Below are 19,991 nucleotides of genomic sequence, written 5' to 3'. Positions count from 1 at the left end.
CAGCAAGCCTGGTTGACAGGCCTGGAATAAGAGGTGAAATTCTTCAGTAAATTTTTGAGGGTCTTCCTTTAGCTTAGGGAATTCTTTAGCTGTGTGCTAGTTTGCAACTTTTATGTACCCCAGAAAAGCCATATTTTAATCCTGATCCAAATTGTAGGGCAGCCATTTCTTTTAGTACTGATTGGATATTGTAGGGTGGAAACTTTTGATAGATGATCTGCGTGGGGATGTGGCATGCCCAATTATGGGTGTGGCCTTTTGATTAGATGGGGCTATGACTCTACCCACCCAGGGTGGGTCTTGATTAGTTTACTGGAATTCTTTAATAGGGGAAACATTTTGGATGTAGACACTTAGAGAACAGTTAATTCAGAGCTGACGGAGACCTGGATGTTTGGAGATACTTGGAGTGCTGACAGAGAGAGCAGATGCCTAAACATGGACAGAGCCCAGCACACGTTGCCATGTGCCTTCCCATGAGATGCTAAGCAAGCCAGAACCCAGAGTTGTGTTCTGGAAGAACTAAGTGAAGGCCTACAGACACCAGAGGAAACCACTGGAATCTGAGGCTGGAAGCAACAACAGGAACAAGGACCAGCAGACACCAGCTGCGTGCCTTCCCAGATTGGCCTTCCTTGAACCAAGGTATCTGTTTCTGGATGTCTTATTTTGAACATTTTTACAGCCCCAGAACTGTAAACTTGCAACCTAATAAATTCCTTTTTAAACACTGTTTCATCTCTAGTATATTGCATTCTGGCAGCATTAACAAACCAACACAAGTTGTGATCTGGAATCTGGCCTTAGATTGAGGGGTCTAGGTAGTTTGTCAGGCCTCTCAATGCAATCCGAGTTGGTGTTTTCTGCAGGTTTTATGTTGAGGGCCTTTGCAGATGGGGCTTAAAGTAGAAATTCCTTTCAGATAGTGAATAAGAAGAATAGGTGAAGGGCTCAGATGGCAAGCTGGCAAAGGAGGATATAGAGGTGGTAGAGCAGAAGGAATGGACACTGGAATTTAGGATATACATTTGGGATTTTAGTTCCTGATTAGCTTGAGATAATTTAGAAATAGTATCTTTTAGGGATACAATTTAAGGATCTCGAACCCGTTTTGAAGCCTCTTAAATGCCAACTGAATTAAGCATTCTGTTGTACTTATCTTGTCTTAGAACCACAATTTTCTACTTAAAATTGTAAAACTACAAGTTTATGATCCCCAGATTGGCCATTTATTGGACAGGCTATCCTGAGTGAAATTTTTGCCATTCGCCCAAAAGCAAACAGTAACAAGCACCACAGTGTTTGAACATGTAGTAGACTCGAGTTCCCAAAAGGAAGTTAAAAGCCTTTTTTGAACTGCTGGCACCCATGACCAAGATGGTAAACAAAGGTAATTACCTAAACTCTAAACTTGCGTTAACAAACTGGAAATTAAGAACTGCAACACAAGGAAACAACTCAGATCTGAGAAAAATTACCTTTGACCTTTGAAGATTCTGGGGGAAATTAAGAGCCTCAAGTGCTGAGTGGGTTCCAACATCCATGTCCCACAGAGACCTCAGAGGCTGAAGGAGAGTGTCTTCAGATCCCACTTCTGACCTCAAAATTGTGTAAAGAACTGCCACTCTAAATAGAAAGAAGAGAGTTTTATTAACAGTATAACAGTTTGCAGATTGGGCAACACCAAGTAAAAGCAGGTGTTCCAAATCCTTTGGGGTGGGGATGGGACATTGGGCATTTATACTCAAAAAAAAAAAAGAAGGTAAATGGCAGTTGTTAGGCAAGTTCTGTACTGGTGGCTCATGGGAACCTTGAGGCAGAAGGAAACTTGTCCAAAACTGATTAGTCAGAACTTAGGCTTCTTTTTCTTATCTGTTTCCTTTAAGTCTTGATCTCCAAGCTGCATATTCCTGCAGTCTTGTTGTGGCAGCATGAGGTACTCACCTTATGTACCTCCTTTGCTTGAAGCCCTTTTGTAACCCAGGGCCTGAAGTCAATTTGGAATTCCTTTAATACTCCCTAGATTTGTACTCCTACTTTTTTTTTTTTGGCTTTGAGGATTTCTCTAATTTTCTGTGAGCTATGCATTTACAAGTATTTTAAAAAAAATTATTTTACCCAGTCTTTTTAGTTATTTTCTCTTAAAAGGGTTTTCAAGATATCCAGTTTACCATATGGCTGTGAACAGAAGGTATTCACTTCTTCTATTATCTGATTTCTAGAACATCCCAGTGGCTCTTCTCCGGACAGCTCCATTTAGCTATTATCTCTTTTCCCTATGTTCCCATCACAGTTCTTGAAATAAGTCCTGACTAGCTCAGGGTATAGGTAAGCATTTCCCTTATTCTCTATGCACTGTATGAATTCATGCAGCCTAGAGATACATCCAATATTGAACATTGGGTCAATATTAATTTACTTGGAGTTTGTGCTTAAAAAAAACCTTACAGATCTCTTCCATAGATGTTTTTACTTTTTTGAAATATAAATCTAGAACTTAAAAGAATTTTTTTGCCCATTTTCCCTAGTGCTTAGCACAGAGTAGACTTGTAATACATGAATGAGACTTTACATTTCTCCCTTTAAAACTTTTCCATATTGGATCTGACTTATTGTTTGAACATAAATATAATTTTTTTAACATAATATAATTTTGAATCCTGATCCTGTTATTCAGTATATTAGTCACCCTCTTGGCATTTGTCATGGTTGAATTGTGTTCCCTCACAATTCAAATTATGTTGAAAATATGTTGAAGCCCCAATCCCCAGTATCTGTGAATGTGACCTTATTTATAGGGTCATTAGGAAGTAATTAATTAATATGAGGTCATACTGAAGAAGTGTGGACCCTATCCAATATGATTTGTGTCTTTTTTTTTAATTCCATAATTGAAATTTTATTGTTTTGAAGGTATGTACATAAATGTTATGAACAATTTGTACAATTCTTATTGTATGTATAAAAAAATCTGAAAAAGGGTGCATGGGTCATTCAGTAGTAGAATGCTCACCTTCCATGCAGGAGAACTGGGTTGGATTCCTGTGTACTTAAAAAAAAAATCTTAAAAAAAGCATGTAGTTTTGATTCTTTTCTCAAGTTATCCCAATAACTCTCCAAGTAAAATTTGGAGGTAAATTTTCCTTAAGAGGATATCAAGTACCAAAATCTTTAAATGTTTATAAGCTGTTAAATTGTAAGTCCCACTAATTCACAATTTAATAGCATACATACTACATGCTAAAATTTCTAATCTTCCACAGCACATACAAAGTTAGTAGGAAAACTGGACTGCTTTGATCAAGGATGTTACAGAGTACACACAGTTCTGTCAGAGAGAGCCAAGATCAGGGAACAGTTTTCCTTAAGAAACAATTATAAAAAGCATGGACATATTAAATGCATGGCTGTGACTCCAAATTGCCATTTAGTATATGTATTATATATATATATATATATTCAAAAACTGCTCCCCCTACCCTGAAATGTTAAGTTGACATCCAAGACAATCAAAGCCTGCCATAATTCAATATCCCACTGTTTTCTGGTTGTACCAAAAAATAAACAATCAGCAAATGATTTCACCTCTTAAAAGAAAAGCGTTTACACTGAAATAAATGGCATAAGATGGGATTCTAATCTCTTTAGAATGTTTCTAGAGCTACTAAAAACTTGTATTTACAAAATAGTTGATAAAAATATTCCTCTGGATTGTACAAAAAGGAAGAAACAGGGACCACTGATAAAACATGGTATATGATATTGATCAGACCTGGCTTCTTTCTCTCCCACTTCATCCGAGGCTGGACTCTCCTCATTTTTAGTTTCTCCATTTCTGGCAGGTAAATCTTCTTTGGTTTCTTGTTTAGCTACTTCTGCCTGTTTTCTTTTTGTTCCTTCTTTTCCTTTTGGTTGTATTTTTTGGTCTGAAGATTTATCCTTTCCTACTACCTATTTTTTGGGCTTCATTTCCACTTTTGCAGGAGTGGTTTTAGCTGACAACCTCGCTAATCTCTTCTTGGGCTCCTCCTTTACTACCCTTTCCACTGAGCTGACCTTTGTTTTGGGTGTCTTGGTGATGGGGAGAGTATGTGCTGGGTGCTGTGGGTCATGGTGCACCAAGAACCTTTATGAATCTGAACTACTGGCTGCTGCTGCTCCGCCCTCTGCCTTATCTACTGGGACCCATGGCAGGGGCTGTAGGAGAGCCTTGACTGGTGGGCACAGAGAGAACATCATGTGAATATGGTGACACACAAGAAAAGGCCATGTGAAGATGGAGGCAGAGTTGGAGTTCTGCATCCACAAGCCAAGGAACTCCAGAGATTGTTGGCAAGCACCAGAAGCTAGAAGACACAGGAAGGAACCTCCCCTATGGGTTTCAGTGGGAGAATGGCCATGCCAACACCTTGATTTCAGACTTCTAGTCTCTAGAACTGTAAGACAATAAAGTTATGTCATTCTAAGCCACCTAGTTTGTGGTACTTTGTTACAGTACCCCTAGGGAACTAATAAGAGTGTTTTAGTTTGCCAATGCTGCTGGAATACAACACACCAGAGATGGATGGTTATTATAAAGGGGATTTATTTGGTTACAAAATTTACATTTCCTTGGAGGAAAGGCAGCTGGCTGTCCTCTGGGTTTCTCTGTCACATGGGAAGGCACACTGCAACATCTCCTGGTCTTCTCTGTTGGCTCCTGAGTTCAAATGGCTTCCTCTGGGGCATTTCCCTTCTGCATCTCCAAACATCAATTTGTGTCAGCTCTGAGCTCTCCTTTTAAGCCTCCAGATAATTAAATGTCACACATTGCAGAATGTACTCCCCTTTGCTGACTGCGGTTATAATCAGCCATAGATGGATTTTACATGCTGATGAATGAGTCCACAGCAACAGAACAACTGGGCAACATCACCTGGCCAAGTAGACGCCTGAACCTCACTACTACGTATAGATCCTGATACCATGAAATGGATTGCTTCTGTAACAGAATGTGGAAGTGGACTAGAATTGGGTAGTGGTTGGAAGAATTTTGAAGTGCATGGTAGAAAGAGCCTAAATTGCCTTGAAGAGACTGTTGGTAAAAATAAGAACAGTAGAGATACCTCTGGTGAAACCTTAAAAGGAAATGAGGAACATGCTATTGGACACTGCAGGGAAAGGCAATCCTTGTTATAAAGTAGCAGAAATATTAGCTGAATTTTGTTTTACTGTTGGGTAGAAAGTAGAACTTATTAGCGATGAACTTGGATATTTAGCTGGGAGATTTCCAAGTGCGGAAGGTATGGCCTTGTTTCTCCTTGCTGCTTATATTAAAACGGTAGAGGAAAGTGATAAATTGAGGAATGACTTGTTAAGAAAAAAAGGAGCCAGAATATGATGATTTATAAAATTTTCAGCCAATCCAGGTAGCATGCTCAGGAAATGGGGCCAAGAGTGTGGCTGAACAACTGTTTGCTAAAGAGATTAGGCATATGATTTATGGATCCATTTAACCAGCTCAGGAGAAGTCAGGAATACAGATGGGGTTATCCAGGAAAGATCTTTGAAGATCCCTCATGTCTGATGGCTTGGATGCCCTGTAAATTGTAGGGGAAACCAACAACTTTTTAAGAATTTTATACTAGCAGGAACACTGCCAGCCTGGACTAAAAGGGACACAGATGGGAGGAAATAAAAGAAGAGTGACTTCAAGGATAGAACTAAGGATGCAAAAGTCATAAAGAGTAGGCCACAGCTGCCTCAGTGGGCCAAGATGTGGGACTGCCATCCCAATGTGCCCACAGGACAGAGCATCAAGCCACAGAGGATTATTCTCAGGCCTTGAAATCTAATAGGACTTTCCCTTCTGGGTTTCAAACTTGTTTGGGATTGTGGCCCCAGTTTTCCTTTCAATTTCTCCCTATCCTATTGTTCCACCATTGGATTTTGGAAGCAGATAATTTGTTTTCTAGGTTCCACAAGTCTACAGATGAAGAGAAATTTTGCCCCAGGAAAGACCATGCACAGAGTCTCATCCATATGTGACTTAGATGATTTAGATGAGATTTAGGACTTTTTTCTTTTATTTTTTCAGAAGAGTTTGTGTTTATTGAGTATTTTGCTACATGCCAGATACTCATAGACCACAGTGTGACCTTGAGGATGGGAGTTGTATAGTGGATGTAAAGTGAGAGATACAAAAGAAACTTGATTACTCTGGTTTAAAGAAATTCTACAGATTAGATAATATGCTCACAGTGATGGAAATAGGAAACAGTGTCCAATTACAGAATAACACATGCATGTGATACTCGTGTATGTCTGTGTATTGAAAAGGGGAGAACTTTCTCCAGTAAATTTCTAGTTTATTTATTATGTTGTTGCTGAACCTGGCTCATGGGATACCTCATTGTTCTCATATCCAGCCAGTTGGCAAAATCTGGCTCACAGATACGCTCATCTTGGCCAGCAATTTGTGTGTTGATATCCTGAAGAGTTCAGGTAAGTTATTTGTAGCATTAGTAAATTCAGGCAGAGGAATTTCCCCTAGTCTGGACCTCATCCTCCTTTAGCTTCTTTTTTCTTAACGTTTTTTAAAAAATTGTAAAGTGTAACAGGTATACAAGGCAAAGAAAGAAAAAGCAGTAATTTTCAAAGCACTCTTCAATGTGTAGTTACAGAACAGATCACAGAGTTTGTCATCGGCTACCATTCCACCATTTCAGATTTTTCCTTTTAGATGCTCCCAAACATTGGAGGCTAGAAGGAATATTAATATAGTGATTCAGCAGTCATACTCGTTTGTGAAATCCTATTTTCTCTGTTATACCTCCTCCTCCTCCTTTAATCCTTCTCCCAGTCTCTAGGGACCTTTAGGCAATGCCTATTTTGAGTTTTTCATGTTGAAAACGGGAGTCGACACTAAAGAATAGGGGGATGTAATTAATTGGTAATCTTGTAGAGGCTGGTCCCTCTGGGTTTCAGGATTTCTCTGACCCAGGAACGCTCCGGGAGTTATGGGTTCCATGAAGGTAAACTTAATACAAAAAACCTTTAAGGAGTCTCAGTCCCAGACCTAGGTGTTCTTAAGAGTCAACAGGAGAGTCTTCTCCCATGCTGCGAAATAAACTCAGACTGGTGCCCGCAGAAGAGACAGGGAAAAAAAAGGAAATAAATTAAATTAAATTAAATAAATAGCAATAACCCTACTAATAAAAATACATATATAGAAATACATATTTTTTAAAAAGAAGGGAAAACAGGAAAAAGAAAAAAACTAGGCAGATATGGAGCTTGCCTGCTTGCACTTACTGCTTCTCACCAGCAGGTGGTGTTCCTGAGGCACCTCCTCCCCTCAGGCCCGCCCCTACTGACTGTAGTCAGGATTGGAGAGTGCACTACAGAGGAGCTGCTTCTGGCCCCTGGCAGTCGGCAGTCAAGGAGGCACCTGGGGAGCAGTCACAGTACTGGGCTGGACAACTGCTTCCAGCACCCAGGGTACAGCTCTTTACATCTGACAGCCAAGTCGTCTCCAAGCTTCTTATGGGCGCCACTGGCTGTGGCGTTGTTTGGGGAGGTTTCCCCATCTAGTAGTGGGGCCAGGTTGGAGTAGAGGGGCAGCTAGTTCCCTCTGATCTGTACCTCCTTGTGTGCCACTGCCCACCAGCGGTGGGCATCACGGCCAATCCAACCCACCTGCTCTCCCCATCCCGATCCCCTGCCTCTCTACTTCCCCAAACATCCTGTAAGCACATCCCAACGTTCACAGTCCAAGTCATTCTCTTCCCTTCCCCTATCTTATACCACAGAACAGGGGTGACTTCAATCTACTCTGCTCCATCATTTTCTCAGAAGTCCAATTTGGGATTTTTGAGTTGTCATATTCAGATAAGATTTTGGACTTAGAGTTGATGCTGGAATGGGTTAAGACTTTGGGAGATATTGGAATTGGGTGAATTGTATTTTATATTTGTATTTTTGTATTTTGCATATGGAAAGGACATGGATTTTCTGGGGTGAAGAGGATGGACTGTTATGCGTTGAATGGCACTCCAAAAAGATATGTTGTAGTTCTAATTCCTACTACCTGTGAATGTGACCTTATTTGGAAATAGAATCATTGCAGATATAATTAGGTAAGATGTGGTCATATGGAATAGGGGGGACCTTTCATCCAGTCTGGCTGGTGATCTTGTAAGAAAAAGAGAAAAGACAGACACAGAGAAAACACCATGTTGTTATAAAGGGGAGAAGGCAAGACTTTTCTGTAGGTTGATATCAATTTTAATTATAGTTAATTTGGGTTTCTTTTGTTTTCTTTTCTGACTAGTTTCCCCACTCATTATTTCACAATTGTCTACCAAGTTATAATGAGAAATTTTGTCATGTACTCTGAAATAGAGGTATAGGCAGAGGGAGTACTCCACGAAACCTCCCAGGCCAGGGACCTCAAACACCCTTGACCTTAGGGGGAGGAGCCTGTAAGGAATTCTAATGCTTTTCCCTTTAACACCTTTGGTCAGGTGCTGGTAGATGTGCCCTGTACCACAGATCGCCACTCCCTTTATGAAGAAGAGAACAACATTTTTCAGCGGTCAAGGAAGAAGGAGCGTCAGATGTTGCCTATGCTGCAAGTGCAGCTTCTTGCGTGAGTGATAGATTTATAAAAGGCCCACACTTTATGCTAGAGTGCTCTCGGAGTTCGGTCACTGGAGGACTGGGGGATTGGAAGCTCTTGCCAAGATCATCTCTCATAGCATGGTCTTCTGGCTAGGAATCTGCCTGAAGGAGACAGACATCATGGGATTGCCCTTCTCTGAAACATAATAGGATATCTAAGATATCTAATAGGATATACACAGCAGGGTAGATTATATAGATTCCTTTATGTTCTGTTATTTCATGCTACTCCCAGTAGCAGTGAGTAGCACATTGTCCAAAAAATATCTACTGAGGTCAAGGCTTTATGGGGTGAGGTAAGAGCTCAATCTCATTGCTGGCATCAGAGTTTGGTCCATAACCAGATTCAGAGCTGCGGGGATCATTTCAAGAAATCTTACAGGAGGAGAGATAGTGGAGTAGGGTAGGGTTGCTCGCTGCCTTGAGAATGACTTCAGGGTGTGCCATTGTGTAAGGGACTTCAGAGACTGTCTGATCCAGCTGTCCATCCCACAGTAGACTCGTAGTCTTTCTACGTCCTCTGTTTCCCTTCCACTGCTGGGATGTTCACTAATTAATTGCTTCTCTCTCTTTCTGGTTTCAGGGCTGGACTCCTTGCCACCAAACCAGGAGGCCATGTTGTCTATTCTACCTGCTCACTCTCACACTTACAGAATGAGTATGTGGTGCAAGGCACAATTGAGCTCCTGGCTAATCGATACAGCATTGACATTCAAGTGGAAGACCTGACTCATTTCCGAAAATGCTTCAAGGACACATTCTATTTTTCCCCATTGTGCCAGATGGGGGAACTGGTAATACCAAACCTCCTTGCCAATTTTGGGCCTATGTACTTCTGCAAAATGTGTAGGCTGACATAGCATCATCCTGTCCCTGAGGCCTTGGTGTGGAAAAACAAAGGTCATACACTGTTGGAGGGCACCAGAAACTGAGACCAGTGGCACAGATGCACTCTGGGTCTTATCTCTATCCTGTTCAATTTTTCTGTAGTTTTTAGCAGTAGGAGGAAGGAGTTTTTCTGTCCTACTTTTCAGTTGTGGAACCCCAGGAGGTTGCTAACTCACCCATGGCTCCCCACCTGTGTCCAAGCCTATGTTAAAGGTTCTTGCCCCACTAGGAGCTTTAAGAAAAGGAGCCAGTGAGCAAGCTCACACATTAAACTCTAATATTTACCCAGGAAATTGTTGAAACTCCACAGAGCTGGGACTATAGTTGGGAACCTCATGTCAGTCCAATCAAATACTGTTGGTTCATTTGTACTAGCAGTTGTTGCTGAGCACTTCCTCCTAGGGATAGCCACCCCAAAGTTCAGGACCTTAGCCTGGTTATGGAACCTACCTCACACTTAAGGCGAGCTCCACTTGATCAGTCATGAGCAGCCTGTGACCCAAACAAGCCTACCTCCTTATGGCATTATGAGCAAATTTAAGAAACAAGTAACTAAAATGATAAACCAATACATAATAATCTACCTGCTGACTCATATTGAGAAAGTTCTTCTAAGCTAAATAATTCCAGCCATTTCTCCTTCTGTCACAGGCACTGCTTCTCAAATATAGCTAAGGAAGCTGCTTTTGTCACAGGGCTGTAATTCTCTTTGTGTATTTCTTCCCTTGTTAACTCATCTAGCAAGTATTCCTTAAGCTTCTCTATAATGGGTAGCTAGGTAGATGCTGGAGATACAGCATTTCGGATTGTGGGAGATAACCAGTCCTCCTTATCATTCAGAGTGGCATCTCTCCTCCTGCTTTCTGAGCACTTAGAAACCTCCTAGTATCTTTTTTGTTTTGTTAAAATTTGATTTTTTTTGATGTTGTTGTTCTTGAGCTCTGGTGCCAGTTCTTTTGGCCCACTCCCAGACCTCTCAGAGCTCTTCCCCTAGCAAAACAGAGACACGCCTTATACAGCAGGTATTTTGGGGCAACATTACATCATTCACTTATTGCATGCTAGCTGTTGTAATTTTAGCTAAAAGAGGATGTTCCTTTAATGGGAGGGATATTAAAAAATGCTTTTGGTCACTTGCAGATAAATTGCTTTTTGAATTAAAAAAAAATGTTTTTTTTTTTCTGGAAAATTGGCCCTTGAGCAGAAGAATGTGTACAACTTTAAAATACTTGGTTTCTTGAGTCTTCCCACTTCTCTTATCCCTCCTCTTCCTTTTTATGCCACTCCCTTTTCTGCTAATCCGTGCTTCGGTACTAGACGTATCAGCTGTAATGTCTTTAGAAGAGTTTAAGCCTTCTCCTTTCTTGAAATTTGCATTTTAACTAACGGTCTTGGAACACTTCCAGACTGTGAAGCTAGGAAGATGGAGTCATAGGGAGCTTGGCTGGTGCTCTGAGTAGGACCCTAACCCAGCCTCCATGCATGACATATGTTCCCTGCGTGCTGTTAACTCTGCACTTGGTATTTGCTGATGCTGTCAGGCTGAACTTCTGCCGTTAGTCTTCTGGGTTACCAGGATACTAATAGAATACTTAGCAATGATAATTCAAGAGGAGATCGTCTCCTGTCCTGGGATCATAGTCTAATTGAGGATAGAGAGACCCAGCTAAGAAAAACAGAAAACTACTTTGGAAAACAGTTTATCTCCTATAATTGAACATTCATCAACCTTACAACCCAGTCATTCCAATACTAGGGTTAAATCCAAAAGAAACTCAAAATGTACACAAGGAGACGTGCACAAGAATGCTCATAGCAGCACTCTTCACAAGACAAAAATCTAGAAACAACTCATGCGTATTAACAAGAGTAGATAAACTGGAATGTTATACAGCTGTCAAAACAACCATAGTGATATAATAATATGGATGAATCTTAGCAATAAAATATAAAATGAAGAAAGTTAAGTCCCAGATGATTAAATGTATCATGATGCCCTTTTCTAAAAAACAATTTATTTCTCTTATTAGTTTTTCTTTTTTTTTTTCACATGGGCAGGCACCGGGAATCAAACCTGGGTCCTGAGGCACAGCAGGCAAGCATTCTTGCCTGCTGAGCCACTGTGACCCGCCCTCTTATTAGTTTTTTATTACAATAAAATTCACCAATTTAAAATGTATTTTTGATGTATTTCAGTATATATAATAATGTAATTACCACCACCAACAAGATAAAGAATAATTCTATCTCTCAAAAATGTTTCTTTGTGCTCCTTTGCACTTGATCCCCTTCACCCATCCCTAGTCCTAGACAACTACTGATTTGCTATCATTACTAGATTTTGCCTATTCTAGAGTTTCATCTTGCTTAAGATAGAGTTTATTTAAACAGCTGTATCGAAAAGCTCCAACTTTATCTCTGGGGATACCTGGATGCCTGGGTTTTTGCTCTTGGCCAAGATAAGGGCATTGGGGTTTATGATGTGTTGTTAAAGTCTGAAACTCCCTTGTTGACCTCCAGGGTTTCTTTACTGATGGTTTGCAAGTGACCTAACAACCAGTTAAGTATGCCTGGAATGATTTCATGACCAGAGCAGTATAAAAGCCCTTCTAGAACTTCTAATTTGAACTCTTCCAAAGTCAGGATTCTTCACACAGATCATGGTGATTCAGTCCAAAGACAGCAGGATGCTGTCATGTGCAAATAAGGACCCTGGGGAGCTTGCACATCGGCTATCTCTCTAATTCCTAATCTTTGTCTGCATTCTTTCTCTTGCTGCACTGTATCCTTTGCCTTTAAATAAAAGCCTTATGTGGGTATGCTTTGGAAGTCTGGTGAAATTATCTGACCTTGGGAAATTTTTGCAAAAAAATTTAAATTTAAAAAACTATAAATGGAATCATATAGTACATAGTCTTGTGTTTGACTTCTTTGACGTAGTATAATGTTTCTGAGATTCATTTTGTTCTGTGTAATAATATTTTGTTCCTTTTTCTTGCTGAATTATATTCCATATAGTTATACCACAATTTGTTTATCCATTCACTGGGTGATTACTCTTTACGTGAGTAATGCTGCTAAGCATATTAATATGCACATTTTTTGTGTGGACATTTTTTTCCCCCTTATTCTTAGGTAAATACTTAGGAGTATTCCCTGGATAATGTGGTAAATGTATGTTTAACTTTATAAGGTACTACTGAAGCAGGATAAAATCAGACAACTGCGAGTCCCTGGTTTCCTATCCAGCTCTGAGTTACCAGACAACCGCAAGTCCCTTACTTCTTATCTAGCTCCAAAGGAACTAGTACAAACTGCAAATTTCCTGGGACAAAAATTTCCCTAAAGCCCTGAAAACCTCCCAAAACCATCAGAACCTTCCCAAACTATAAAAATCATGGACCCAGAGCAAATTCTTAGTTAATGATAGGAAGCATAGGGCCATAAAGATTGTTAAACATCTGCACAAAGACAAATTTCAGGTATGTGAGAGCAAACCACAAATTCTGATAATTGTCTCCTCCTAGAGCAAAGAAAACACCTGGCATCCAAAGGTTACTATGGAAACCAACCTGCCACAAGTAAAATTTTCGTATAAAACAAGCTAACCCACTCCACACGCTGCCTGTCGCTCCCTTGGGCACATCCATATTAACCTCTTTAACATGTATTCTCTCTTTTTATTTTTTTGCATGGGCAGGCACTATGAATTGAACCTAGGCCTCTGGCATGGCAGACGAGAACTCTGCCTGCTGAACCACCATGGCCCGCCCTATTCTCTTTTTTTAATAAACTTTCTTATTCCCACTGGCCCTCCTGTTTGTCTAAATTCCTTTAGCAGTGAGGTCCGTGAACCTAGATCAGGGCTCAGGTAGCACCATTGTCAGCAGGGCACAGGTTACATTGCCATTCTGTTTTCCAAAGTGGCTCTACCATTTTGCATTACTGTCAGCAATGTATGAGAGTCGCAGTTACACGACTTCCTTGCTTACGTTTGGTATTGTCAGTCTTTCTTTAGACATTATAGTGGGTGTGTCTTGGTAGTTCATTGTGGTTTTTATTTCCATTTCTCTGAGGACCAGTGAAACTATAAAGTTAAATACAACTAAGAATTTAAAAAATTTTAAAGAACATATATACAGTAAAACTATGTGAAAAAGGAAGAATGTTTATCACTGTGGAATTCAGAACAATGATTCCCTTGGGCCTGGGGGATAGCATGGAACTGCAGAGGACATATAGTAAGATATGGATTATTGTCAGTCTACTAGCTTTCATGTTAGGTGCTTACTACATTATTAAAAACAACTAAATTAGTAAAAAACCATTCATAGCTCTTTTTGCTGCATCTACTGCGAGAATGAAGACCATTCTCAGCAATCAGACTGTCAACATTCCCGAAAATGTCGATATCATGCTGAAGGGACACAGTTATTGTGAAGGGCCTCTGAGGAACCCTGCATAGGAACTTCAATCAAATCAATATAGAACTCAGTCTACGAAGAAAAAGAGAGGCTTCGGATTGACAAATGGTGGGGAAATAAAAAGGAACTGGCTACAGTTCACATATCTGTAGCCATGTACAGAACATATAAAGGCTTCCGTTACAAGATGACGTCTGTGTGTGCTCACTTCCCCATCAACGTTATTCAAGAGAGTGGGTCTCTGGTTGAAATCTGAACTTTCTTGGGTGAAAAATACATCTGTAGGGTTTGGATGAGGCCAGGTGTTGCCTGTTTAGTATCTCAAGCCCAGAAAGATGAGTTAATTCTGGAAGGAAATGACATTGAACTTGTATCAAATTCAGCTGCTTTGATTCAGAAAGCCATAATAGTTAAAAATGGGATATAAGAAAAATTTTAGATGGTATCTATGTCTTGGAAAAAGGAATAGTTCAGCAGGCTGATGAATAAGATCTAAGGAGCTCTGCAGCAATGGAAACAAGATACCAGACCTATTTAATTTTAAAGATGCAGTAAAGCATCTTTTAATTTGGAAAGATGCTATTTGGAAAAAAAACAAAACCCCTGCATAAAAGTGTGTCATGAACAAGGATTATGGTTAATCCACTTTTTTTTTGTATGCTGTATGGTAGAGTCACGTTTCATTATTTTGCCAAGTGAGTATCCCATTATTGCAGCACCATTTGTTGAATTTTTGTTTGGTTGGTTTTTGTTTTTGTTTTTGTTTTTGTTTTTGGCTTTTAAAAAGGGGAATTTAATAAGTTGTGAGTTTACAGTTCTAAGGCAGAGAAAAATGTCCCAATTAAAACAAGTCTATAGAAATGTCCAACCAAAGGCATCTGGGGAAAGATACTTTGGTTCAAGAAGGTCGATAAAGTTCAGGGTTTCTCTCTCAAGTGGAAAGGCACATGGTGAAAACAGTCAGGGTTCCTCTCTCATCTGGAAGGGCACATGGCAAACATGGCGTCATCTGCTAGCTTCTTCTCCTAGCTTCCTGTTTCATGAAGCTCCCCAGGAGGCGTTTTCCTTCTTCATCTTCAAAGCGCTGGCTGATGGACTCTGCTTCGTGGTGCTGCAGCATTCTCTGCTCTCTCTGAATCTATCATTCTCCAAAATGTTTCCTCTTTTACAGGACTCCAGTAAACCAGTCAAGACCCACCCAAATGGGTGGAGGCACGTCGTCACCTAATCCAGCTTAACACCACTCTTGATTAAATCACATCTCCAGGGAGATGATCTGATTACAGTTTCAAACATATAGTATTGAATAGGGATTTTTCTGCCTTTATGAAATGGGATTTAGATTAAAACATGGCTTTTCTAGGGGACATACATCCTTACAAACCAGCACATACTTATTCTGCACTTTCTTGATTTTTCTATCTAAAAGGATGTTATACCTCCCCAAGTCCTCCCAATTATAGTTTTTTGTCCTATATGGTTTTACTGTTATCTCTGTACATAGAGTGGCTACCTTTGTAACTTTAAATGCCTCTTTATTTCATATTCCATAACCAATAGACAGGATCTCTTGACAGCTCAATTTGTAAGTAAGGATATCAGCTCCTCCCTTACCTCTCAGCTACTGTCCAGTGTATATTGCCAAGGTTAATAATGTTTACATTCTGTTGTCTAACTGTGATGAATCATTCTGGATTGTATTCATAGGTTGATGCTAAGAATTAAAAAACTGACAAATAGTGTTTACATTTGGAGCTTGTTTTGGAAGCACAGAAGGGAAGGATATTGGCAAAGTGGAGGGAGTAAGGGCTTTCTCTAGGCAGCCTATGGCATGAGCAGAGTCACAGGAACCATTCAAAGGCGCAGGTCATGTGCAGCAACCGCAGATGTGCGATTAGGCTCGGGGAGAAGGCCTGACTTGAGGCTTCTGCCCTGCCCTCAGCTCTGCTCGGCTCTGTCCTTCCCATCCTCAGCCGGGTCACAAGGAACAGTAAGATGGGGCTCAGATTAGAAGGAGGTGGGCTAAGCTTCCCACGCAGTTGCTTTCCATTCTGGCCTGAGAGCTCTGCAAGGGAATTCCACATTGAGCCCCGTGCTAGGGCGGGTACAGGAAAAAGAAAAACAGGTCCCGGTGGCTTCTAAAGCTGACTTTTGGCCCCAGAAGGGGCTAAGTCCCAAGCTCACGGGCCGGAGCGGGGCTCAAACCAGCATTCTTTGTCCCGGCTGCCTCCCCAACGCCCGGAGACACTGTGTTCCAGCTGGCACGCTTCGGGGACTCTTTGGACTTTGGCTCTCAACCCGGGGGACCAACACGTAACCCGCGTGCTAAACTGAGCGCGGGGGATGGACTGGGTTTGCTTGGCTTTGCCGTCCCGCTCCGCCTTCGCACGCCGCTGGCTCCCCCTCTATGAAATCAGGAAACTCCTGAGCCCCCAATGCGCAGGCCCCTGATGGTTGGAGGGGAGTCTCGCTTGATCTGCAGCCGAGGCGTCGGGATCCAAGGAGAAAGCAGGGAAGTTCTTCCAGGGGAAGGCGGCCCCGGTAGGTGCGGAACCGCCTCCGGGTCTCCCGGGTTTTTGTTTGTTTTGCTTCTTTGTTTGTTTTGGGGAAGCACATGACTGGGAATCGAACCTGGGTCTCCCACACGGCAAGCGAGAATTCTACCACTGAACTATCCTTGCACCCCCAGCTAATCCTCTTTTGTGCACCTGAAATCCAAAACAAAAAGAAGGGGTAGGGAGAGCCCATGTAAACAGAGACCTTTGGAGATGCAGAAGGAAGATACCCCCCGGGGAAGCCTTCTCAAATGAGAAGCCAGGAGAGAAAGCTAACAAACATCACCAGGTGCCTTTCCAGCTACAGAGATGTCCAGAAGCTAGAGACCCCAGCAGATGCCAGCCACTTTCCTTTCCAGCTAACAGAGGTGTTCTGGATGGCATAAGCCTTTCTTGAGTGAAGTGGAGTAGCGTGACTTCATTGGCGTGGACAGCATAGTAAAGAGGCTGCTCTTCATGGCTAATGAAGCAGACTTGGATGAAGAGCTAGTCATTAAGGGATCCATCCTGCAGAAGCACCCTAGAATACGTTTCCAACACAGGCCTTGTGGATGCCCACCTCTATAGCTTGAAAATACGTTGTGGATTTCCTAGTTGGAAATAGTTCAATCACTTCCACCCGGAGTGAACTGATTCCATACCTAATGAGAAAACAGTTCTCCTCAACTTCTTCACAACAGAAACAACAAGAAAAAGGAGGATCCAAAGAAAAAGGGGCTAAAATCCTTAGACGTTTACAGTTTTATAAAAGAAGCCAATATACTACTCTTCTATGATGCCTCCTGGGAATACCTGTCAAGGGGACAGATGGGAAGATTTGTCCCGGTCACAGTTTGGTATGTCCACATCATGAAAGAAGGCCTCTGTTCATGAGTGAGCACCCTGGGACTCTACATGGAAGCAAACAGAGAGGTACCCAAATTGCTGCCTATTTTCTGTCCAGAAGAATCACTGGTCCATTCATCAGTCCAGATTGTCAGCAGACACTTGGTTGGAGTTGACAGTCTTATTGGGCCAGATACACAGGTTGGAGAGAAATCCTCTATTAAGCACTCTGTCATTGGTTCATTCTGTGTCATAAGAGACAGGTTTACCATTACTAATTGCCTTCTCATAAACTCAGTCACTGTGGAGGAAGGAAGCAGCATCCAGGGCAGTGTCATTAGCAACAATGCTGTGATTGAGAAGGGAGCAGACATCAAGGACTGCCTAGGTGGAAGTGGATAAAGGATTGAAGCCACAGCTGAAAGAGTAAATGAAGTGATGGTGGGGAATGACAAGCTCATGGAGATCTGAGTTCTAAGGAAGTCAGACTCCTTCCTCTTGGCCCCCCAAACCTGAAGATGTTGGCTGACCCACCTGTTTGACTCTGTATTTATTTCCCAATAAAGATGGGTTTCCAAAGGCAAAAAGAAGAGAAGGGGTATGGACCTGGGAAACCCTGGGTACCCTCTCAACCATTGGGGACTCCCAAGAAAATTGGTTAAGCCCTGTATTTTGAAGCTTCCCTTTATGAAACTTATTTTTGTAGGGGAGAAGCTAAGACTACCCGTAACGAGGGCCAAGAGTTGCTTCCAGGAAGACTCTTTATTGCTCAGATATTGTTTCTCTCTCTCTAAGCCCAACTCTGCAAGGAAAATCAGTGCCCTCCCCTCTATGTGGTACAAGCCATTCAGGGGTGAAAATCTCCCTGGCAATGTGGAGTATGACTTCTGGAGATAAGTCTGGCCCTGGCACTGACTTCTTGATCAAAAAGGGGGAAAAAACTGTAATAAAATAAGGCATCAGTGGCCAAGAGAGTTCAAAGGGAGTCAAGAGACTATTCTTGAGGCTGTTCTTAATGCAAGCTTCTGTTAGTACTAATTGCCATGGTTTGCTAAACCCCGATCACTCCTGTTGACTCAATATCTAGGGCTTTTTAAAGGTTTCATACACTAGGTTTGCCTTTCTGGAATGTATAATTTCCAGAGGGTTCCTAGATAAGATAAATTCTGAAACTCAGAGGGACCAGCCTCTCTAGGATTATCAATTATATCCCCCTGTCCTTTAGTGTGGACACTCCTCCTCATGAAAAGAACAGGAATTGCCCGAAGATCGCTACAGATTATGAGAAGGATTAAAGGAAGAGGTAGAATAAGGAAAATGGGATTTAACAAACGAGTATGGCTGCTGAATGACTATATTAATATTCCTTTTAGCCTCCAATGTTTTTGGAGCAGCTAGAAAGAAAAATCTGAGATGGAATGGTAGCCCATGACAAACCTGGGATCTGTTCTGTAAAAGCTTGTTGAAGCATGCTTCGAAGATTTATTGCTTTTTTCCTTTCTTTGCTTTGTATAAATGTTATATTTTACAATAAAAAAAACTTAAAAAAAAAAAGAAGAGGGTAGGGAACTAACACAGCAGAGTTCAACTAGTGTCATCTGTGGCTTGATGGGGGCTGTGGGAGAGGCAATGACCAGAGGCTTGGAATGTTAGCAATGTTGCTAGTCTTATTCATAAATTCCTCTTGTGACACAACAGCCCAACCTTAGTAGAGGACTAGGTATTCAGGCAGCCATAGGTCACAGGAGAGAAATAACTGGGCTCTGTGTGTTTTCACTTTTTGGGGTTGATAACTCTAACAGGCTGATAACAGCATTGTCCCTTCCCAGGGAAAAAAAAAAGACAGCATTTTACATATAATTTTAGAGGTTTGGGCACTCCCTAAACCCATCTGTAATCCACAAATTAAAAGCCTTTGGATTAGAAGGTCTCAGGATTTGAGGGGGGAGGTACATAGAACAAAGCACAAATCCCAGGAGCAGGCAGGGGCAGAGGAGCATGTCAGGAGGTTGAGGGGTGGTCCTGCAGGAACAGACCAAGCCAGGAGAAAGAACTCTGTCAGTGTTTCCATCACAAAGCACTTCCCTCCACCCTATTCCACAGAATCTCCTTACCCACAGCCATAAGGGCAGGGCAGTACTGCTTGGTGGTCAAGAGCATGGCTTTGGACGTCACTTAACCTCTCTAATCTTCAGTTTCCTTCTCTGTAAAATGAGGATAATAAAACTGTCTTCCTCCTGAGGCTATTGGGAGGATAAATGAGATAAAGCACAAAGTCCTGTGAGAGAGGCTTAGACAAGTGTGTATTTTTTCCGCAGTATAGGGTTTCATACTCCCAGACTCCTCATGGTCAGGCATTCCCGGTATGAAAATCCAGAAGGGCTCAGGACTGGGAGAGGGTAACCCTGGGGAGGCCAGTCTGTGGGAGGTGACAAAACAAAATAAGAGAAGTACAGGATGTTTTGGCCATGATGAAGGTGAAAGATAAAGAAGTACAGGGTGAAAGAAGAGTCCGCGAGGCGGGAAGGGGAGGGGGCAGCGGGTGGGCGCCCTGGGAAGAATTTCCTGTGCCTGTCCCTGGGTGGGCTCCCAGGAGCCCCACGCTGAGGAGAGACTGGGTTCCCTGCGGTACATGGCC

At 41.8% G+C, this 19,991-nt stretch overlaps 1 protein-coding gene, 1 long non-coding RNA gene and 3 pseudogenes across 9 annotated transcripts in view; 3 read left to right on the top strand and 2 right to left on the bottom strand.

Moving 5' to 3' along the window:
• The window catches only part of NSUN4 (NOP2/Sun RNA methyltransferase 4), a 34,014-nt gene extending 21,076 nt beyond the window's left edge, over window positions 1-12,938 (top strand). For all 6 annotated transcript variants that reach the window (XM_077149780.1, XM_077149779.1, XM_077149777.1 and 3 more), the window contains 2 exons: window positions 8,505-8,629; window positions 9,245-12,938. In XM_077149780.1, the coding sequence (XP_077005895.1) occupies window positions 8,505-8,629; window positions 9,245-9,521 (402 nt within the window). In that variant the 3' untranslated portion in view covers window positions 9,522-12,938. The remainder of the gene's footprint in view (window positions 1-8,504; window positions 8,630-9,244) is intronic.
• LOC143674295 (uncharacterized) overlaps window positions 1-19,991 on the bottom strand; it is a 49,388-nt gene that overhangs the window by 28,565 nt on the left and 832 nt on the right. For 2 of the 3 annotated variants that reach the window (XR_013170989.1, XR_013170990.1), the window contains exons 2-3: window positions 19,468-19,596; window positions 1,479-1,626 (exon numbers count right to left, since the gene is read on the bottom strand). This is a non-coding gene — a long non-coding RNA (uncharacterized LOC143674295). The remainder of the gene's footprint in view (window positions 1-1,478; window positions 1,627-19,467; window positions 19,597-19,991) is intronic. The other variant, XR_013170991.1, reaches the window with a different exon arrangement.
• LOC143654505 (non-histone chromosomal protein HMG-14 pseudogene) lies at window positions 3,593-7,690 on the bottom strand (annotated as a pseudogene).
• LOC143674293 (large ribosomal subunit protein uL6 pseudogene) lies at window positions 12,939-15,851 on the top strand (annotated as a pseudogene).
• Window positions 16,409-19,857, top strand: LOC143654494 (translation initiation factor eIF2B subunit gamma-like; annotated as a pseudogene).

The sequence above is a fragment of the Tamandua tetradactyla genome, chromosome 2 (assembly GCF_023851605.1).
Source record: "Tamandua tetradactyla isolate mTamTet1 chromosome 2, mTamTet1.pri, whole genome shotgun sequence".
NCBI classification, from domain to species: Eukaryota; Metazoa; Chordata; class Mammalia; order Pilosa; family Myrmecophagidae; genus Tamandua; species Tamandua tetradactyla.
Note: the sequence above shows the minus strand (reverse complement) of the source record. Positions and strands in the feature narration are given on the sequence as shown.